Source organism: Sardina pilchardus, chromosome 19 (assembly GCF_963854185.1).
Source record: "Sardina pilchardus chromosome 19, fSarPil1.1, whole genome shotgun sequence".
Classification (NCBI taxonomy): Eukaryota; Metazoa; Chordata; class Actinopteri; order Clupeiformes; family Clupeidae; genus Sardina; species Sardina pilchardus.
The window spans coordinates 27,002,138-27,021,210 of record NC_085012.1 but is presented as its reverse complement, the minus strand read 5'-3'; the positions used below and the strand labels follow the sequence as shown (position 1 = coordinate 27,021,210).

Below are 19,073 nucleotides of genomic sequence, written 5' to 3'. Positions count from 1 at the left end.
GCCTGTTTGAAGTGCCCATCTGCCAGCCGACTGGCATCACGCTGTTATTTCTGCCTGCGCCCATAAAGATGCCAGTCAGAGTGTTATTGGTTGATTTTACTGGCCTACTTGTGCCAGCCTCGTGCCCAGAAAAACACCCTGGCAGGAAAAAACAACTGCTTTCATCATCAGGGACTTGAAAACAACCTATAAAACCCATGTAGGCTCCACTGGCACACGGCAACAACAGCTCGTTCCAACAGCAACCTCTGAGTAAGAGTCAATGGAGTACTGCTTCAGCACTGTGAGATGGGTTTGGCTCGGGTCATAGTTTGGCTCTTTGGACTCGGTCTGACACGGATCGGATGTGAATGTGGCAGATCTTTGCCATTTCTGTGCCCAATACACTGAGGCGTTTATGCAGTAAACCTATTAAAAAGCTCTCTGGGATATCCATGTATGAATGCATATTCATGTCATTAATTATGTTCCCACATGTACTTGATATGGTCCAATAGAACACAAAGTGTCATTAGTTGATACTCAGTCTTGCTTTACTAATTGGGCTCTGCCGTGTGGCCATCTATGGCATAAGGCATCAGCAGGCCTCCAGAAGAGTGTACAGTGTAGGCTGAATAAACATAGAACAGTATGCCAAATGAGACTTGGGAGAGAGAGTATATTAGTAAAGACCATGCGCACATTCAACAGCTTTATGGGTCAGCTTTATGCATAAAACCTGATCAGCCAAAAACATGGAACTGTAAGACTATGCCTGTGGGTGTATTAACTGCTTACTTGTCTCTCCCTCTTGTCCCTGTCACTGCCCCCCCCCCCCCCCCCCCCACCCCACCCCTCTACTAAGGGCCCACCAGGGCCTCCAGGGCCCCCAGGACGACCCGGGATGTTCAACTGCCCTAAAGGAGTGAGTAGCACCTTTAGCCTTTAGCACTCCTGTAGCCCCTGCACTCTCTCCTAGCTCTCTCTACTTCTCTCTCTCTACTCCGGTCTCCTTCCATCTCTGTCTTTAGAGTTAGTGAGATGACTACACTATCCTCCATCTCTGTCTTTAGAGTTAGTGAGATGACTACACTATCCTCCATCTCTGTCTTCAGAGTTAGTGAGATGACTACACTATCCTCCATCTCTGTCTTCAGAGTTAGTGAGATGACTACAGTATCCTCCATCTTTGTCTTCAGTAGAGTTAGTGAGATGACTACACTATCCTCCATCTCTGTCTTCAGTAGAGTTAGTGAGATGACTACACTATCCTCCATCTCTGTCTTCAGTAGAGTTAGTGAGATGACTACACTATCCTCCATCTCTGTCTTTAGTAGGGTTAGTGAGATGACTACACTATCCTCCATCTCTGTCTTCAGTAGAGTTAGTGAGATGACTACACTATCCTCCATCTCTGTCTTCAGTAGAGTTAGTGAGATGACTACACTATCCTCCATCTCTGTCTTTAGTAGGGTTAGTGAGATGACTACACTATCCTCCATCTCTGTCTTCAGTAGAGTTAGTGAGATGACTACACTATCCTCCATCTCTGTCTTCAGTAGAGTTAGTGAGATTACTACACTGTCCGTCCGCACAACTGTCTTCTTCTTCACACTGTTTATTTTTTCCCCCTGAAGACAGTGTTTCCGGTCCCCCCACGACCGCACTGCAAAAAAGGCGTAAGTGTCCGAGAGCGAGAGCAGGCCAGCCCAAAGCTCTGCTGCAAGCCTCACCCCCATCTACCCTCATGTGCTCTCCTAACTCTCATCTCCATCTGTTGTTGTGGGCTTATGGGTGTATATTTCACCAGAACAAACACCCTGCATGTCCAGATACCTGGTGACTCTTGAGCACTGTGATCTGACTTACGTAGATCTAGCCTGATGTGGCCCTGATGTGGCCCTGATCTGACCCAGAGTCACCTTCTATCTGACATGCCTCTGCACTGTGCTGTAGCCTTCAGACCCAATCACTCTATATCACTCTGTGATCAGGGCCGCCCTGATTGCTTGTGACAATCACACTCACCTCACACTCCAGTGATTGGATTGGAAGCATACAGTGCATCTTGCACACAGGTGTTTGTCCTCACGTAAATATACCTGTGCGTAACACTCAGGTAGTCCTCTCCTCCCCTCACCTCACCCATCCCTCCCACTCCTAGTCTGTGTCATGTGTTAGAGGTGTGAACTTAGCTCATTAGAGGGCATAACATGCATGTTTTGTGGTATAGCACCCAAACATGTCACTTTAGATGTAGTTCTACTGGCATGTGTTATGTCTTGCGGTGTGGCATGGGTTCATTCTTCATTCATTCATTCACATACAAGATGGCCGCCTGTATTCACAGCCTATGAAGGAGGAAGTCATCTGGAATGCTAATGACGTTAGCGCAGCACCATGTCTGAATAGGCCCGTGGATTGTGTTGTGTTTGTGGCCGGTGTTTCAAATTGAAATTGGACAGATCAAAGGCATAATCCACAGCAGGCATCAATAGCCAGACACATTCACTGTGTGTGCTGGATAAAAGGACTGCCACGAGCATTGTGCCTAAAATGTGATGATAATTCCCAAATTAGTCTCCTGGATTTACCCATAATGCACCAGACCTTGGTGCAGTTCTGGCACGAATTTGGCACAGTTACCGATCTGGGCACAGCTGCTATTTGTGGATGTCCGCAGTTGCTAAATGGCAACACTTGTTGGCAACACAGCTTGTGCCATGAACACTTCAGTGACCATTACCTCATCTTCGCTGAACAACCATGCACTGCCATCTTGAAATAGCATCACTCATCATGGCTTGTGGTGTGTTTTGTGGAATGTTTCCATGTGTTTTACGACCACGTTCGTTCGTGCATGTCTTCATCCACTTGTTTGTGTGAAGCGTCGTCGTGTGGTGCTCTCATTAACTCTTAACGACATCCTATAAGGCCGCTCTGTGTTTGTGGCAGCCTGAACGACAGAACGCTGCCACCAAACGCAGGTGGCGTCCCTAAACATCCACAGGTCTGTTTTATGATAAGCATCCCGCAGCCAAACTGCCACCGTCTGTAGTGAAGCTGGGGCTTCACCAGGGTCCCAGTGCACCCAGTTATACTGCGGGGAGGCGATTTGCCATACACAACACCAGTGGCATAAAACTGATCAGAGAACTGATGAAAACCCAGCCAATTGAAATATTCAGGATTTAACAAGAAACAAAAGATACTGTAATAAAGGAACTTCAATGTCTTTGATATCTATTATCTCAGTTTATCTCAGGGTTGTTTGCCCATAGAGATGTTTGATGAAGCTTCATTGCTGCATAAACACACAAACCACCACAGGAAACACTTCAGTTTTAGAGCTGCACCTCGCTCCCCTCCCTCCCCTCCCCTCCGCTCCCCGCAGCGTTGGGTAGCCAGTATTGCGCTCCAAACATCCTGTTTTCCCTTTAATGCAAATGCATGTGTTTACTCCTGCAGTTTGATTTCCCAATGCTCCCCCGTTTTGTCCGCTAGACTAGTCCCCAAATTAAATCTGTAGTCGATTTGCATAATTTCGTCTGAAATTATGCTGAAATTATGCTCGCACTAATCTGCTGGTTGCCGGCGCTGTGTGGTTTGTTTTTCCTAAAACCATGGCTGTGATATAAACTGCTCTAATTCTTGTTTTTATTTGATGTCTAGGTGAATGGGGATTCTAATGCAGGTGAGCATAAGATTGCATATTCTGTATTCTGGAGGTTCTGGGTTAATATTTGATCCTTTTTGTTTGTGAATTTCTGTTTCGTTTCTGTATATTCTAGACTGTTGCCAACTTGATAACAGGCATTAGAGAGGGCCTCAACAGAGCGAGAAAGGCATGGTGTTATGAATAATAATGATATATTCTATATATTCTTCTTTTCATTCATATTGCATTCATTGTAATTGCATTCTGTAGAACATCATGCATCATCATTTTTGACATATGAAAATAAGTTTAAAATGAATGAGAATGAACTTGTTAGGCTAAAGGGGTAAAACATCAGCGAGAAAGCTTGTGAAATAAGATACGACAAATGGAAAGTTGTGCCAGAAGTTGTTGGCTTACTCCAGTTTAATCACAAACAAATGGAAAGAACTGCATCACAGCAGATGAAACGAGAAGGTCTCAAGTTCAAAATTCAGAATGTGAAAGCTCTGTACACAAAATAGCATCCAGGAGAGGTCATTTTTCAAGTGCGTTGTGCAGCAGATGAAGGATACACTTTGAGTCCTAAATGAGTTTGATTTGAAGATATATTTCTTATGAATGGGAATTGAGTTTGTTTCTTGTACAGCAAGGAATCCACTCCTTCAAAGTGTTTGTTTCTCTGTCCTATAGAGGGCGCCCCCTGTCTGTCCAGTGGCGCCAAAGGACAGAAAGGGGACAGGGGTATGGCCGGTATACCAGGAATACCTGCTCCTGCAAGTATGTCATTCCCTCCCATCCAGCCTTATTGCACACCTGTGAGACATGCCAATGCCATGTGTTTGCATTATTCATCACTGACATTTGTATACAAGTGAATTGGATGTGGGTTTGTGAGCAACTGAAAAGTGTCATGCCATGAACTCAGAAACACTGTGAATATGATAAGATGACCAGTGACCACTCATGCACATAGCCACAAACAAATGTGTTTCCATGGATCAGACAAAGTACACCGAGATTGTATTTACAAACTGTCAAGATCATTTTCATGATCAAATCTATAGTTTACAATATAATAATCTATTAATCAATTAAACCTCATTTGCTTTGAAGTGTTTTGCTAGACCTCAAACAATATTGTAGCTCCAATGCACTTTGTTAAGCTAAGTAGCCTGTTTATCTTTTCTTGCAGTCGCTATTCTTCCCAAGGGATTCTCGGTGAGTGTCTGTATTGCTGTAATCCGAATGGGCCATCAGCCCTCTCTGTGTCAGTGTTGTAAGATTAAAAAGTGGAGTTCTTTGATGTTGTTTGCTCTTGAGGTGTGTGTGTGTGTGTGTGTGTGTGTGTGTACTTTTGGTTGTGCGTGCACTTGTGCAAGTATTCATGTTTGCTTGTTTATGATTGTGGCTTTCATTATCATGTGTGTCTATCAGTGGTGGATTGCATTACGTTTGAAGTTTGTGTGTGTGTGTGTGTGTGTGTGTGTGTGTGTGTGTTCATGTTGCGTCCATCATGATGTTTTTGTGGAAATGTATGTTATATTTACCGATATATATTTGTAACTATAATCATGTGTGTGTGTATGTGTGTGTGTGTGCGCGCAGCCAAACAGAGGTGATCTGGGCTATGGTGGAGAAAAGGGGGAGAAAGGGGACCCTGGGATGCGAGGTCCACCTGGCCATCCTGGGAGGTCTGGACTGGTGGTGAGTCGCTGACCACTACCTAACACACACACACACACACTCAATCACAAACACAGACACACAAACACACATACACAGAAACACTCATATACAGTATGTGCCGTGCACACACCTTCTATCTCTTTCTCCATCTCTTCATGTCTCTCTCTCCGCCACTCTCTTTTCTCCTAATCTCTCTCTCATCCCTCTGTTTTTACTGTCTTTTCTCTTTCTCCCTACAGCTATTCGGCTTTTAGCAATTACGCGCAAATCTCCCAAATCTCTCTCCATCCAGTCACTCTTCGTCACATCTCTTTCTTCTCTTTCTTCTGTCTTTCTGCTTTCGAACCCTCTTCTCTCCCCGACAGAGCTGTCTTTCTTTTTTTTGTATTCCCTCTTTTCTTTTAACATCTCCCTCCTAATCTGTTCGTTTCTTTCCATCTCTCTTTTTCTTTCATTTAAGTTCTCTTTCACTAAAGCCCTCCCTTCAGTTTCCCCGTCTATTTCTCTCGTTTTTTTCTCAGCATTTATTTATGTGTCCTTCAAAAATGTCGGTATCGGACCTCTTCTGTTCCTTTTCCCAGTTTGTCTACCATTAAATTATCTTTCTGGCACCCCTCCCTCCCTCCCTCCCCCCCCCCCCCCCCCCCTCTCTCTTATTCTGCTCTTTATCTCTTTCACATAGTGCTCTTTTGATGTCGAGCGCTTTGGCTCAAGAACATTCTGTTTAACTCGAATGCTGTTAAAACAAATAGGCACAAAGAAGATTTATTCCTCTCAACTCTTAGACTTTTTTTTTCACTCGGCCCTGAAACTTTGCACGTAATCAGAGTTCACATGGATCCCACTTGCCAAACTTTGATTTGTGAGATGAAAGGGAACACTAGTGTCGAGCTAAAACAGTGAAGCTAATTATTGAGACTTCCTTAGGCCAAGGCTGAGATGCCCCCCCCCCCCCCCCCCCCACACCACCACCTCTCTCTCTGTGCCAAACGTATATTATCAGCAATTAGCAACGATGCTAGTGCTAATCCTAACCTGACCCTGGTTGACAGCTATGACAGGTGTCTGGAGGGCAGTCCGTGCCTGAGCTGAGTTATCATTTGAGTTTCATAACTTTATAATGAATAGGATTACATACTGCTGTTGGCCTCAACTCTTTCATCTTTGTGCTTCTACATCTATTATTCAAATCTGGAAAGAATGACAAAACAAGGAGTGAAAGCTCACATCCCCTTACATGTGATGGCTAAAGACTTATTCCCCTTATTTTACCTGGTGGCTGTGTGGGCTGTCCACCCCCTGGATTGGGTGTATAGACATTAAAATGGAAAGCAGTTTTTACCTTGATTTTGTTAAATAAAGAGAGTTTGGTGCATAGCCAAAGATACTGTGAACCAGAAAGACATTTTTTTCTGCTTGAAATGCAAAACCCAAACTTGTTATACTGACTGAATCAAAGATGAGATCAAAGATGAGATCAAAGAATATGATTTAAGTCTGAAATGATATTGTCAGTGTCGATCACAGGCATTAATGAAATTTACTAATTCTTACAGGGGCCTAAGGGCGAGTCTGTTATGGGCTCCAGGGGACACCCTGGACTTCCCGGCCCACCTGGGGTGCCTGGTTATGGGAGAGAAGGACCTACTGGACCCCCTGGACCTCCAGGGCCTCGTGGACCCGCAGGTTATGGTTCAGGTAAGAGTATAACTTTACAGTCAACATGATCTAATCTGTGATTTCACATAAGTTAGGCAGCAAACAAACATTCTGCTCCAATGTTTGCCTTCCAGCTCACTAAGTTAGTTTAACGTTCTTTCTGTGTGCTAACATTATACCAGTGTCAACATTATCTCAAAAAAACAGTTCAAAAACCATCATTCTAGATGCCTTCACTCCAAAATCATGTCTTCTGAGACACCTCTCTGTCACGGCAGAGAGGCAGCAAGTGATGCCTTTGAGCTAATGTTATTGTGTGGTGTGGAAGCACTGCGCTGCCCCACCTACAGCATGGTGGTGTTCCTCATTGATTAATCCCCATGACGATCCTGCTTGTGCTAACTAAGCAAAATGATTTTGCTAGGTATTACTTTAGCTTCTTTTGCTAGTTGCATGACTTGGCTCATTGCCCTTCAATGAAATCAAAGCATTTTAGTGTGTCTTGTCTATCATTCTGTCTGAAAAGATCAGTAGCCTAGCGGTAGCCGTAACAGGAGTGTGTTGTGTCTCCTCAGCGATGGCTGTCCCAGGACCACCTGGTCCTCCAGGTCCCCGGGGGTCGCCTGGCGTCTCAGGGGGCTCCACTGGGGTGAGTAGCTACAGAGCACACAAAGGGTTAAAGCACACGGTGCAGCTACAGTGTTGGTTGGCCATCTAAAAATAGCAAAATGTGTGAAAATTGGTTGGTTGATGAAAGATCTGTATAAAGCAGAAGTTCTTGGAATCCCATCGTAGCCAATCAGATTGGAGTGTAAAGTGTGTATGGCCTTGCTGTCTGTCCCAATGGCCTGTTATTGCTACCTGTACTTTTTATGTAATGGGTTGTCTATCTTTAGCCCCCAGTGGACCGCTGTTGGACAAAGGATTTTCCTTTTCATTCACTTACCGGCTGCATTGTTATCAAGAGTGACTGCCCCTTTAGAAGTTTGTGCCTGTGGAAGTTGTACCTGTTCTCTCACTCTGCAGATGCCTGCTCCTGTGCAAAATGGGCTTCTACTCAATGATAGGGTTTAACAGCAGCTGGCTGTGTTGTTCCTGTTAAAGCAAAACAGAAGACTGTATGCGTTGGAGTATCTTAAAAATGTAGAGAACGGCTGAAGTTTATGAAAGTTTTATGACTGAGGTTTTATGAACATTTTCAGTGAACTTGAGCATATGCCCCCTCATATTGACTTATTATGAATTGGCTAAAAAGACTGTCCACACCTAAAACATTTATAGGGAGCCAGGATGGCAACCTCATTTGAGATGCATGAGAAATATCCTGTAAACATTTCTAACTGTAGAATGGTGTTTATGCTGCAGGTGAAAACGTATCCCAGTCTTCAGTCCATGACTCAGAGGTCCTACCTAGATCTCGACGGCACCATGTACTTTGTGACGGACACAGGCAGACTGTACCTCAAGGTTCCGGGAGGGTGGAAAGAAATCCAGGTGACCACCAGTCCTCTCTGTGAAACATCTGCTGGCGATTTTTCCAGTTAGCCTATTAGCCTGTTTGATGCTCATTGAGCTCAATGCAAATCAAACAGGCTAATAGGCTAACTGGTAAAAAAAAACACCATGCCATTCTCTAGATATGGTGAAGGGTATGTGGTGATGTGGGGCTATTTGAATTCCAAAGGCCAAGGAAAACTTATCAGGATGCATGGTATCCTGGAGACATGAAATAGCTGGCCTTTAAAAATAAAAAAAATTTAAAAATCTTCTGCTTCTATGGAAATTTAACATAGGGGTCAAATACCTATGAACCCTGTATTTCAAGGAAGAACATTTATTTATTCATGAAACATTCCTCATTCACAAAGAAAATTGGCGTCCTTAAAGGTTGGATTTTTACTATTTTTTTTATTAAGGCATTAACATCAATTTCCAAAGGGTGATTTTATATTCCTCTTTTTAGTCAACTTTAGCATAGGTTCAAATGCTTATTCTCCCCACTGTACATTTGAAGGATAAAGGACGAGCAAGGAGTTGTTTCCTGAATGTCATCATATGAAATAGCTTACGCACAGTATGGCGAATAACATAGATACAACTTTGTCCAACAAAGTATTTTATTCATCTACAGTATAAGACACATTTACCATCACTGCCAGTGCCCATCTCTATGGGAACAGGTTATGCATTTTCAGACTTAGATAATGTGTTGTCAAGCAGGTTAATTGCTGACAGACTTGGCCTCATTCTGGCCATTGTATTGTTGGAAGCACTGCTATCTTTATTCCTGTACAGTTGCCATGCTCGGGGATAGAGATGAACATATAATAACAGAACATATAATAACAGACATTTATTAGATTTATATGTACTGTATGTTTGTTATAAAGATACTGTCCTTCAAAAACAATAGTTGTCTCAGTACCACTGAATGTTTGCTAGTTTATAATAGAAGGTATTACTGTAAAGCGTGACAAATTTGTACAAATTGTAATATTGTGGATACTGAGCGAGTACTGAGATTGAAGGAGGATAGAGGAAAGATTGATATCTTACCATTACCGCATAGACAAATAAGACATTATTACCTCAAGGCCCTGTGCTGCCATAGTGTGCTTGTTCAGGCTTAGGGTTCATGCCTGCCGCTGGGCCATGGGGCTGTGTGGGCTGAAGAGGGTTTTGTGTGTTGGCCCTGCACTGATGCAGCCTCTCTTGTCTCCTCTCAGCTGGGGAAGCTGCTGGAAGCCCAGTCTCCCCTTATTGTCCCACAAGACGAGGTGAGCTCGGCCGTCACAGGCTAAACTGGATTACACTCTTACCCACCGGCTTTACATGCGGAGCTACACATGCGTATGGGCACACGGGTGTGCTCAAACACACACACACACATACACACATACACACATACACACATACAGTATATACTCAAAACACATGCAGTATGTAAGCAAGCATAAGCGCACACACACACACAAGTCTGCATTCTGATATTGGGACAGTGGAAACAACAGTCAGTTTTTTCTTTGTTTCGTTTTTAATTAGGGGAATACTCAACCCACTACATCCCCTCCACGTCTTTGGCTCACAGTCCTACACACACACACACACACACACACACACACACACACACACACACAGGGATAAACCTTTTAGGGAGACATGAAAATGTAATTTGGATTTGAATTGCAGATGAGGCTCTAATGCACTGTGGTACCAACCCGTAGTATTAGCATACATTTCACACTTCATTAAATAAACTCAGCGCTTTTGTTTTGCCTCGGGTTTTGATGTTTTTAAAGATGATAATAAGGCTACATCAATGTCAAACTCACTATGCTATTTTATCTTCTGTCACACCATTAGATATGCTATACCATTTCACTTTTTTATCAGAATGTTTATCATAAAAATAATAGCACCCCTTGATCCTTGAGTTTCAACTGCAGTAAGATACTTTGTTTTTGCTCACTTTCTGTGTCTCAGTGTGACTCAGTGTGTGTGTGTGTGTGTGTGTATGTTTGTATATATGTATGTATATGTCTACAGTATGTGTGACTGCCTATGTGCATGTGAGTGTGTGTGTATGTGTGGTTGTGTGCATGCATGCATGCATACATATGCATATGTGTGTGTGTGTGTGTGTGTGTGTGTGTGTGTGTGTGTGTGTGTGTGTGTGTGTGTGTGTGTGTGTGTGTGTGTGTGTGTGTGTGTGGCTCGTGTGTAATGAGGCCATCCTCTGCTGTCCCTGTAGGCTCGTCCCCGGCCCCAGAGTCCCGGCTTGAGCAGCAGCGTGCCCCAGATCTACGAGGGCCAGGCGGTGAGTCCTGTAGCACAACAACACATTGTTCTCCCCTCTCTCCTCTCTCTCTCTTCACCCCATTCCCCACTCTCCTCTCTCCTCGCTCTCTTCGCCCCACTTTCCACTCTCACCTCCAGTCTCTCCTCTCCCCTCTCTCCTCTCCTCTCTCCTCCCTCTTCTCTGTTCCTTCTCTCCTCTCCTCCAGCACCCTCTCCCATTCCCTCACCTTTCTCCCCTCCCCTCACCTCTCCTCTTCTCTCACTCGTGCTCTGCCACAGAAGCCTCAGCCCATTGGATTGGTGAATACTGAATTAGTTCTGGTCTTGTGAGAGAGACAGTAAAGGCCATCCAGCGGTATTTTGGGTTTGAGGGGTGGCAGCATTTAGGGAATGCTCAGGGGGTTGGAGCCATTTCAAATGTTATGGGGTTCATTCGTGTTACTGGGGCGATAACTGTGACCCATAGAAAAGATGCTAAACTTAACACTTTATATCACACTAATTATTGCATGAAAGGCATAAATGAAAATAATACTTTTAGCCCCCCCCCCCCAAAAAAAGCACACACAAACATACTAGCAGACAGTACATAGAAGTGTGTGTATTATGTAGATTTGTATTTATGTTTGTTTTGCAGTGACACAGAAAGTAGAAATTGTCATTTAAGTAATTTAGAAAATATTCTTAGTCAATAACTCAAGTAAATTAGTTGTTTTTATGAGAAAATCTGTTGAAAGCTAAGAGTTGATTTTGGTATCCAATACTTGCATCGGTTTATAATCCATAATGCTTTAATTAAGTCACACAGCCTGTTTGAAGTCTCCATTTGATTTAGATTGAATCTGACGGTGCGTGTTATAGTTGTTGCCTGTTGGTACAGTTCACATAGTTTTTGTTTGCTTGCTGTTTTGCCGTGAATGAAATGTCCATAACGCTGGAATTTCTCAAGAATCTGACCCATAACCTCACAACCCCAAAAAAGCCCTGAAATTCAATCTTTGTTATGACTTGGTGAAAACCCTTGAATTTTAGCACAGGAAAAAAAAAAAAAAAAAGACAGAAAGAAGTGTAGGAAAAAAGTCATTGGCTTGTCTCGGGCCAAGCCTCAAGATGAACAGGAGTCAGAATGTGATTTTTCTGCGGTGGCCTGGCCGCTCATTTTAGACTAAATTACCCGTCTGTCCCTCCCGGCCCATCCTCCCGGCCCAGGCCATCCCAGGCCCCGCAGCAGCCCTGGGCCTCAGACCTCAGGAGCCGTCAGTGTGTGCTCTAACACACTGTCCACTCACTGCTCTCTCTAACACACTGTCCACTCACTGCTCTCTCTAACACACTGTCCACTCACTGCTCTCTAACACACTGTCCACTCACTGCTCTCTAACACGCTGTCCACTCACTGCTCTCTCTAACACACTGTCCACTCACTGCTCTCTAACACGCTGTCCACTCACTGCTCTCTCTAACACGCTGACCACTCAGCCCTCAGGAGCCATCAGTGTGCTCTCTCTAACACACTGTGTCCACTCAGACATGCCAAGGGCCAGCCTGGAGGTCTGCTGTACTTTTAGTAGTATAGGTGCCATAGTAATGCAGAGAAGGAGGTCTGATATATACAGTACGTTTGGTGCTATTGAGAGGGATGTGGAATAAGCTGTACAGTTAGATGAAGGGCAGTAGTGTGGAGTGACAGTGGTGTGTGAATATTGACAATTATTTGATATAACACACACACACACACACACACACACACACACACTGTATCTGTGAACCCAATTAGAAGAAATTGAGGCAGTCGCAGAGGTCTGCTCTAAGCTAGTTTTAGTAGTTAGGTATTTTGTTGTTTCATAGACAAGTGATAGGCTTAATGCATACTGTATTTGTGTGTACTAATTATATGTTCTTTATTCTCTTTTCCATGTACACAAACAACACATCACCCTCTTACCGCCAAACACTTACCACACCCCTTGAACACACACCCTCATATATGCACACGCCCTCACACACACACACACACACACACACACACACACACACTTACCGTACCCTGTACTCTGTACCCCACACACATCAATACTCATTACACACACAAATCCTCCTACCACACACACATACCACACCCCTGCCCTGCCACATATACATACACACACACACACACACATACACACACACACACACACACACACACTTTTCTTCTTCTTCCTACAGCTCAAACTAGTGGCTCTGAACACCCCCCTCACCGGTAACATTGGTTCACTGACCGCCGCCGACCAAGCCTGCAGAGCCCAGGCCCAGGCCATGGGCATCCGAGACCAGTACCGGGCCTTCCTGTCCAACCATCTCCAGGACCTGGCGGACCTCATTCACACCCAGTACCGACGCACCCTGCCCATCGTCAACCTCAGGGTAAGAGCACAAGAGCCGTGCTCTCATGGGCAGAGGAGGCTAACTCACAGAGTAGCACAGCAGTGTGTTGTCTGTTGGGGTCGAAGTGCAGGTGCGGTACAGCATACCGAGGTCACAGTTTGATATTGTTTCACTATGGTGTGCTGTAATGCTGTTTTTTGTACTGAGCCCAGCTTTGTGTCTGTCAGGGCCTTGAGATGGCCGCCGGTTGAACCTCTGTTTCTTTCTCACTGGGCACTTGAACTCCATCAAGTGCTATGCGAGATAAGCTGGTGTTGCTGAACACCGGGAGACAGAACAGTCTGTTAAACTGGTGAAGTTCAAGGTCTGGTCAAAGATGTGGCTCTCTGACAGTTAGACACTTCTACGTAGTTTACATCAGAGTCGACAGCTGCAACCCAGTTAGAACTGTTGCTATGGTTTTATTCCAATTACTGTGAAGGGCATAAGTTGGTCATAAGTATAAAAAAAATATATTATTTCTGGTATTCTAGTATACTGTCAGATAAATATTTCCTTGTGAAAATCGGGATGTTCTAGCAATACCCTACGGGGTTGCACTGAGCCATTCTCTAGTGGAATAGTCTTAAAATGAAGGCCTCATTTATCATACATGAATGTACATATAGACAAAGTGCAGGGTTTTTTTGTATAGCCTCTTTGCTCAGTAGCCTTGGTTTGTATGTGAGCTGCATAATTTCTAGTCTTCATTCCACTGTGAAATCTACCATGGGATGTGCCTATTTGTAGAATATCATGTTGATATGTTATTTTGGACCTTACCCTACATTTTACGTTCACCATATGTTTTCACTGTGACAGCCCTAAGCCAGTGCTGATGTGTTTTGACATATGCCTGCCTTGCCTTCATGGATGTTTGTGTGAGAGAGGTGCTGGCTGTGGTTCAAGCACAGTACACCTTTTGTCAAACTCAACGTATCGCTCCTCGAAAGGCCTCTTCTGTGTGTGTGGTTTTAAAGTTTGGAGTTTGTAAACAGTCCTGGCTTGGACCGAGTCATACACTGCTCCAAGCCAATGGACATGTTGCTTCAAGAGTGGAGAAGGGAGGAGTATAACTTGATTGGGCCATTTAGTTTACATATCAACAACAGGTGTGTGTGTGTCTGTGTGTGTGTGGGTGTGTGTGTGTGTGTGTGTGTGTGTGTGTGTGTGTTTGTGTGTGTGTGTGTGTGTATGTCTGTGTGTGTGCGTGCATGTGTGTGTGTGTGTGTGAGAGAGAGAGTGTGTGTGTGTGTGTGTATATGTGTGTATGTATGCATGTGTGTGTGTGTGTGTGTGTGTGTGTGTGTGTGTGTGTGTTTGCTTCCATGCTCATGCTGCCCTGCGTGTGTTCCCTCTGCTCTAGGGAGAAGTCCTGTTTGATAACTACGAGCACATCTTCACCAAGAGCAGCGCTCTTCCGCGGGGGATCCCACTCTTCTCGTTTGACGGACGGGACGTCATGAGTGACCCCTTCTGGTGCGTATGGCCCATCTGCCTGCTAAGGTTTTAGAACTTAGTGGAAACTCTCAAGGTTCTAAAAGACCTCTGGTAGGCCCCAGCAATATCACGGTCATAGATTTAGTGCCCTTACAATAATAGTTTGAGAAGCCCAAAGATATTGTGTAAGTTCACTTAAGTTTCTTGTGCCTCAAGTTTTACATGAACGTGAAACAATTTATACAGCACTGACCATTGAGGTAAAAGAACCAGTTCTGTCCACCCTCCCAAAAGTTGTGTAATTGCACCACAATGAATAACTGTCTTATGTTGTTGTCTGTTTGATGAGCTGATATTGTCCAGGATAATGAAACAGACTGAACTCTCATAGTTCTCTATGTGAATGTTATTGTTTAAATGTCAGACCAAACAATTTCTGAGCTAATGTTTCAAAAGCACATGAGATTAGTTTCAGAGCTCATCTCAAAAATGGTATAATGTGTGCTGACTTAGATGTTAGGTTCACTCTTGCACCATGAACATAAACATATTATATTCTGAGCTGTAGGAGACTGAACGGCTCTGACTTTGAGTGTGCTCAGGCCTAAGTCCTGCAGTCCTTCCCTGGAAAAGCACGCTGTTGTTTCACCCGTCTGTCATCGTCTGCCTTTTACTGCGTCGTCCCAACCTTAGCTGACCACGGCCTCGCGAAGAAACGCTGTCCTAAAAATGCTTCCATCGCAAAGGAAAACAAGCACGCTCTATAAAGAGGCTTTCCCACCAAAATCCCCAGTCACATGAGCCACAGGCGCTTCGGACATGCCACCTCCGTCCAGCGGCGTGTTCTGCGACGCGGCTCCCAGTTTGTGCCGCCCTCACCTTTTTGCCGCTGCTCTGTTTATTTCTATTTCGATTGCGGGCCGGTTAAATTTAGCCGCGGAGTTCGATGCTCTGGTTGAGTTCGGAGACAGCAGACCAGCAATTGCGGTTTACAAGTTGTTTTTTCGAGCTGTTTGTGAGCTCTTTTTTTTTCCACGGTCGCCGTGGGTGACTCATGTTTCAGAGTGAAGAGCAAGCGATGGAAGTTCTTTCATGAACTCTCAGTCAAGCCTTACTTCTGGTGTTCTTAGCAGAATTCGACAGCTACAATCACAACATACACACTCACACAAAGCAAACACTTCAGAAGTTTGAAAAAGCAGGTAGAAGGGTATCACTCTCCTGTAAATATTATGATGTTGTGGTCTCATCCCAGTAATATTACTGTACTGTATAGTTTATATACTATTTACATCTCTATAGACATTTGTACACTTTTTTACATACACATAGTTTATTCATATTAGCTTTTTTGCTTTCTGTGTGTGTGTGTGTGTCCTCTGTAGGCCCCAGAAGGCCATCTGGCATGGCTCATCTTCTCAGGGCCGGCGTCTGCAGGAGAAGAACTGCGAGTCGTGGCGGGCGGGCGACATGGCCATCGTGGGCCAGGCCTCCTTCCTCTACACGGGGCTCCTGAACCAGCAGAGCCGCAGCTGCTCCAACCAGTTTGTGGTGCTGTGCGTGGAGAGCAGCCCGGAGCCCAGCTCCTACCAGGAGGTCCGCAGAGGAGCGCGCGCCTACGCTTACTACTACAGGAGCCCGCTCAGTTCACACAGATCCTAACTAACTCACACACACACACACACACACACACACACACACACAGACATGCTCACACGCCATCCACCAACATATCACTCGCCACCTTTTTCACCATTATCATCACCATCATCATCATCATCATCATCATCGCCATTGGCCACTGACTACAGCTCCAAGCGCTCTGGACAAAGGTGTAAATATATGTAAATGTACTGATTGCCATGATACCACGACCTATGACCCCATGACCTATGACGTCACGTCACAACCCCAGCTCTCTCCTCAGCGTGTGTGTCAACTGTTGAGATGGTGCTACAGAAAAGCAGGCTGTGGAGAAAGAAACTCCTCAAATGCAGCTATGAGTCTGGCATTCAGGAACAGCCCCCTGGACTTCATGATAGATCGCCGTCCTCAAGGTCAAGGGGGCTCCTCTCATTTGTTGCATTTTGGTTTGTTTCATGTTTTGTTTTGTTTTGTTTTTTCTGTTTTGGCCTCCCGGTTCATGGTTTTGTCTTCACAGTTCAACGGAGAGTGCTGTTCTTTCACCCTTGACGAGAAATACCAGCTTGGAGTCCCCCTAAAGTCATTTCTATGCACTGTAGTTTTACTTTTTTTCTACTGTTTGTTTTTCTCAACAAAGGCCTTTTTACATCCAGAAATATCTTTTTATGAGCAACAAAGATTTCTCTCAGTATTTAATTTAATTTCAATGTTTTATTTATACCGTGACCGCACATAATCTGAATGTCAAATGATTTAGGATAATTATGTAATTTATAGTTCCACTCGTTCAAATGGACTGTGGTCCATTTTGCCTCTTGTTGATTTGTTTTGTACAGCATTGGTTTTGATTAAATCAGATCAGCTTTTTTTTATTTAATTAAATGACATGACTGCATTTGTTAGAAATATTCCTCCCAAGAAATTATGAACTTCAGAGAGAGAAAGGTTACTTTTTAATGCAAAAGAGTATTTAACAACATATGAGAGGGAGATTGTGTTTTATACATGAACTGGTGCCTGTTGAATAAATGTTTTTTTCCAGACATCTGACTCCTCTCACAGTTTTCCACAGATACTTAGATAATGCATTTTCCAGTGTTTAACCTGAGCACAGTTTTATTGTGTTGACGGTCTGGTCTCACCGTGGATCCTGTCACAGCAGTTTTACATGAGCAGTGAGTTTAGTGAGAGTTTTAGATTGCGTTCTTATAGCTACTTACTTACTTATTCATGGCATGTGACACTTTTATCCAAAGCGACTTCCATACGTCAATTACTGTATCACACGGTCCAGTCTCTCTGGAGCAACTCAGAGAGCACAGCCGTGACAGCCAGGAATGGAAAATTTTTCTGGCTACGGCATGCTACTGTAGCCCAGCTCCTTGTCCACTACCCTACGACTGCCTCTGCAGTCATGCCTTCTGTTCTTCGATACATGTAGTTATTCCTGTTTTGGCCCATTACAATGGAAAGAATAGTCTTTCTGGACATTACACCTCCCTTGTTACATTTTATAGGCTCATAGTTTAATATGACATTTTCAAAGCTGTTCAAAGGTGTGCTGTAGCCCATTGATAATCATTGTGTTACATAGTATTTAATGGTAACTATTACAAGGACCCTGTGTTTTCCATCATCCAAGACAATCTGGTTGTTCTTGGACATTTGTCCTCATGACAACACATTACATCAAAGGTCCATTAGCATCAAATGCTGGTAGTTTGCATTGAGCAAATATGTTATACGGAATATCTGACAGTTAGGAATAAATTCATTACTTAATTTATTCAGTAAATGTAAACTTTAATTAACCTCAATCTTAAACCTAGATTGATATTGAATGTTTGCACATATTTTATTCATACTGAAATTCATGATGTGTTGGTGTGAATAAATGGCCTGTAAAGCGTCACTTAAGGGCACTGTACCATGACGCATCACACTTTCCATGCGAATGAAGTGATGAAGTCCCTGAAGATGCCAGAGGGTGACTGTTTGGCCTGACACATCGCTGGGTAACCAGCTTTAAGAGTACATCGCATGTTGTGCCCACTCGTAAACATGGAGGCCGCATTTTAAACACCATCCATGCCAGTCTTGGACACAGATCATGACGCTAATGGCTGCCAGTCATGCCAGTCGTCAACGCCGCCGCCGATGCCGACTGATCCTTAAACTTCAGTGGATCTCAGCGCCACTCCGAGAGGGCCTATAAAACAGCCTCTGAGGGCTAGTATGGCTTTGTTTTCCGAACCGTGCCTTGCTGGGCAAGGTCTGCCACCCTGGAGGCTGGCACTGTGGTTTCACGACAACAGCAACCACATCACACTTACTGTTTGACCCCACACCTCCTCATATGGGTTTGCTCTGCTTGTGGAGAGAAAGCCAGGGCTGCCAAAGCCAAAGCCGTCTCCTTTAATCTCATCATGTTTTCATTTCAGAAAAATGTCATGGATTGTTTTTATGGTGCCGTTCCCTACAGTGAGGTGGTTAGAGAGATGGCAACTTGATGTGTGGGTTGGTTTGATGATGGTGGCAGAAACAGCCTGATTTAAAATGGCTCTAAGCCCACCTGTACTGAAATGGATGTAAAATGGATGTAGGTTTGTGCCAGTCTCATCCTATATATCTCTGGGGAACTTTAAATCACCTGCTTATTCTGACCACCGTTAGCACAGCTAGCATAGCGGTCATTTAGGGTCATGCACGCGACATGTAGGCCTAGTTCAACATTAGGTTCAGAGCGGTCCATCAAATCCATGCTGATAAAAACAACAGACTACATCTCCGGAAAGTGTCT

General features: G+C 44.2%; 1 protein-coding gene across 2 annotated transcripts in view; it reads left to right on the top strand.

The window, feature by feature from the left end:
• The window catches only part of col15a1a (collagen, type XV, alpha 1a), a 93,933-nt gene extending 76,617 nt beyond the window's left edge, over positions 1-17,316 (top strand). The window contains exons 29-42 of one of the 2 annotated variants that reach the window (XM_062521293.1): positions 845-904; positions 1,617-1,658; positions 3,652-3,673; positions 4,331-4,417; positions 4,833-4,858; positions 5,246-5,344; positions 6,883-7,024; positions 7,561-7,634; positions 8,351-8,479; positions 9,712-9,762; positions 10,737-10,802; positions 12,992-13,189; positions 14,556-14,668; positions 16,015-17,316. In XM_062521293.1, coding sequence (XP_062377277.1) covers positions 845-904; positions 1,617-1,658; positions 3,652-3,673; positions 4,331-4,417; positions 4,833-4,858; positions 5,246-5,344; positions 6,883-7,024; positions 7,561-7,634; positions 8,351-8,479; positions 9,712-9,762; positions 10,737-10,802; positions 12,992-13,189; positions 14,556-14,668; positions 16,015-16,291 — 1,386 coding nt within the window. In that variant the 3' untranslated portion in view covers positions 16,292-17,316. The remainder of the gene's footprint in view (positions 1-844; positions 905-1,616; positions 1,659-3,651; positions 3,674-4,330; positions 4,418-4,832; positions 4,859-5,245; positions 5,345-6,882; positions 7,025-7,560; positions 7,635-8,350; positions 8,480-9,711; positions 9,763-10,736; positions 10,803-12,991; positions 13,190-14,555; positions 14,669-16,014) is intronic. The other variant, XM_062521294.1, reaches the window with a different exon arrangement.
• The last annotated feature ends 1,757 nt before the right edge of the window (positions 17,317-19,073 follow it).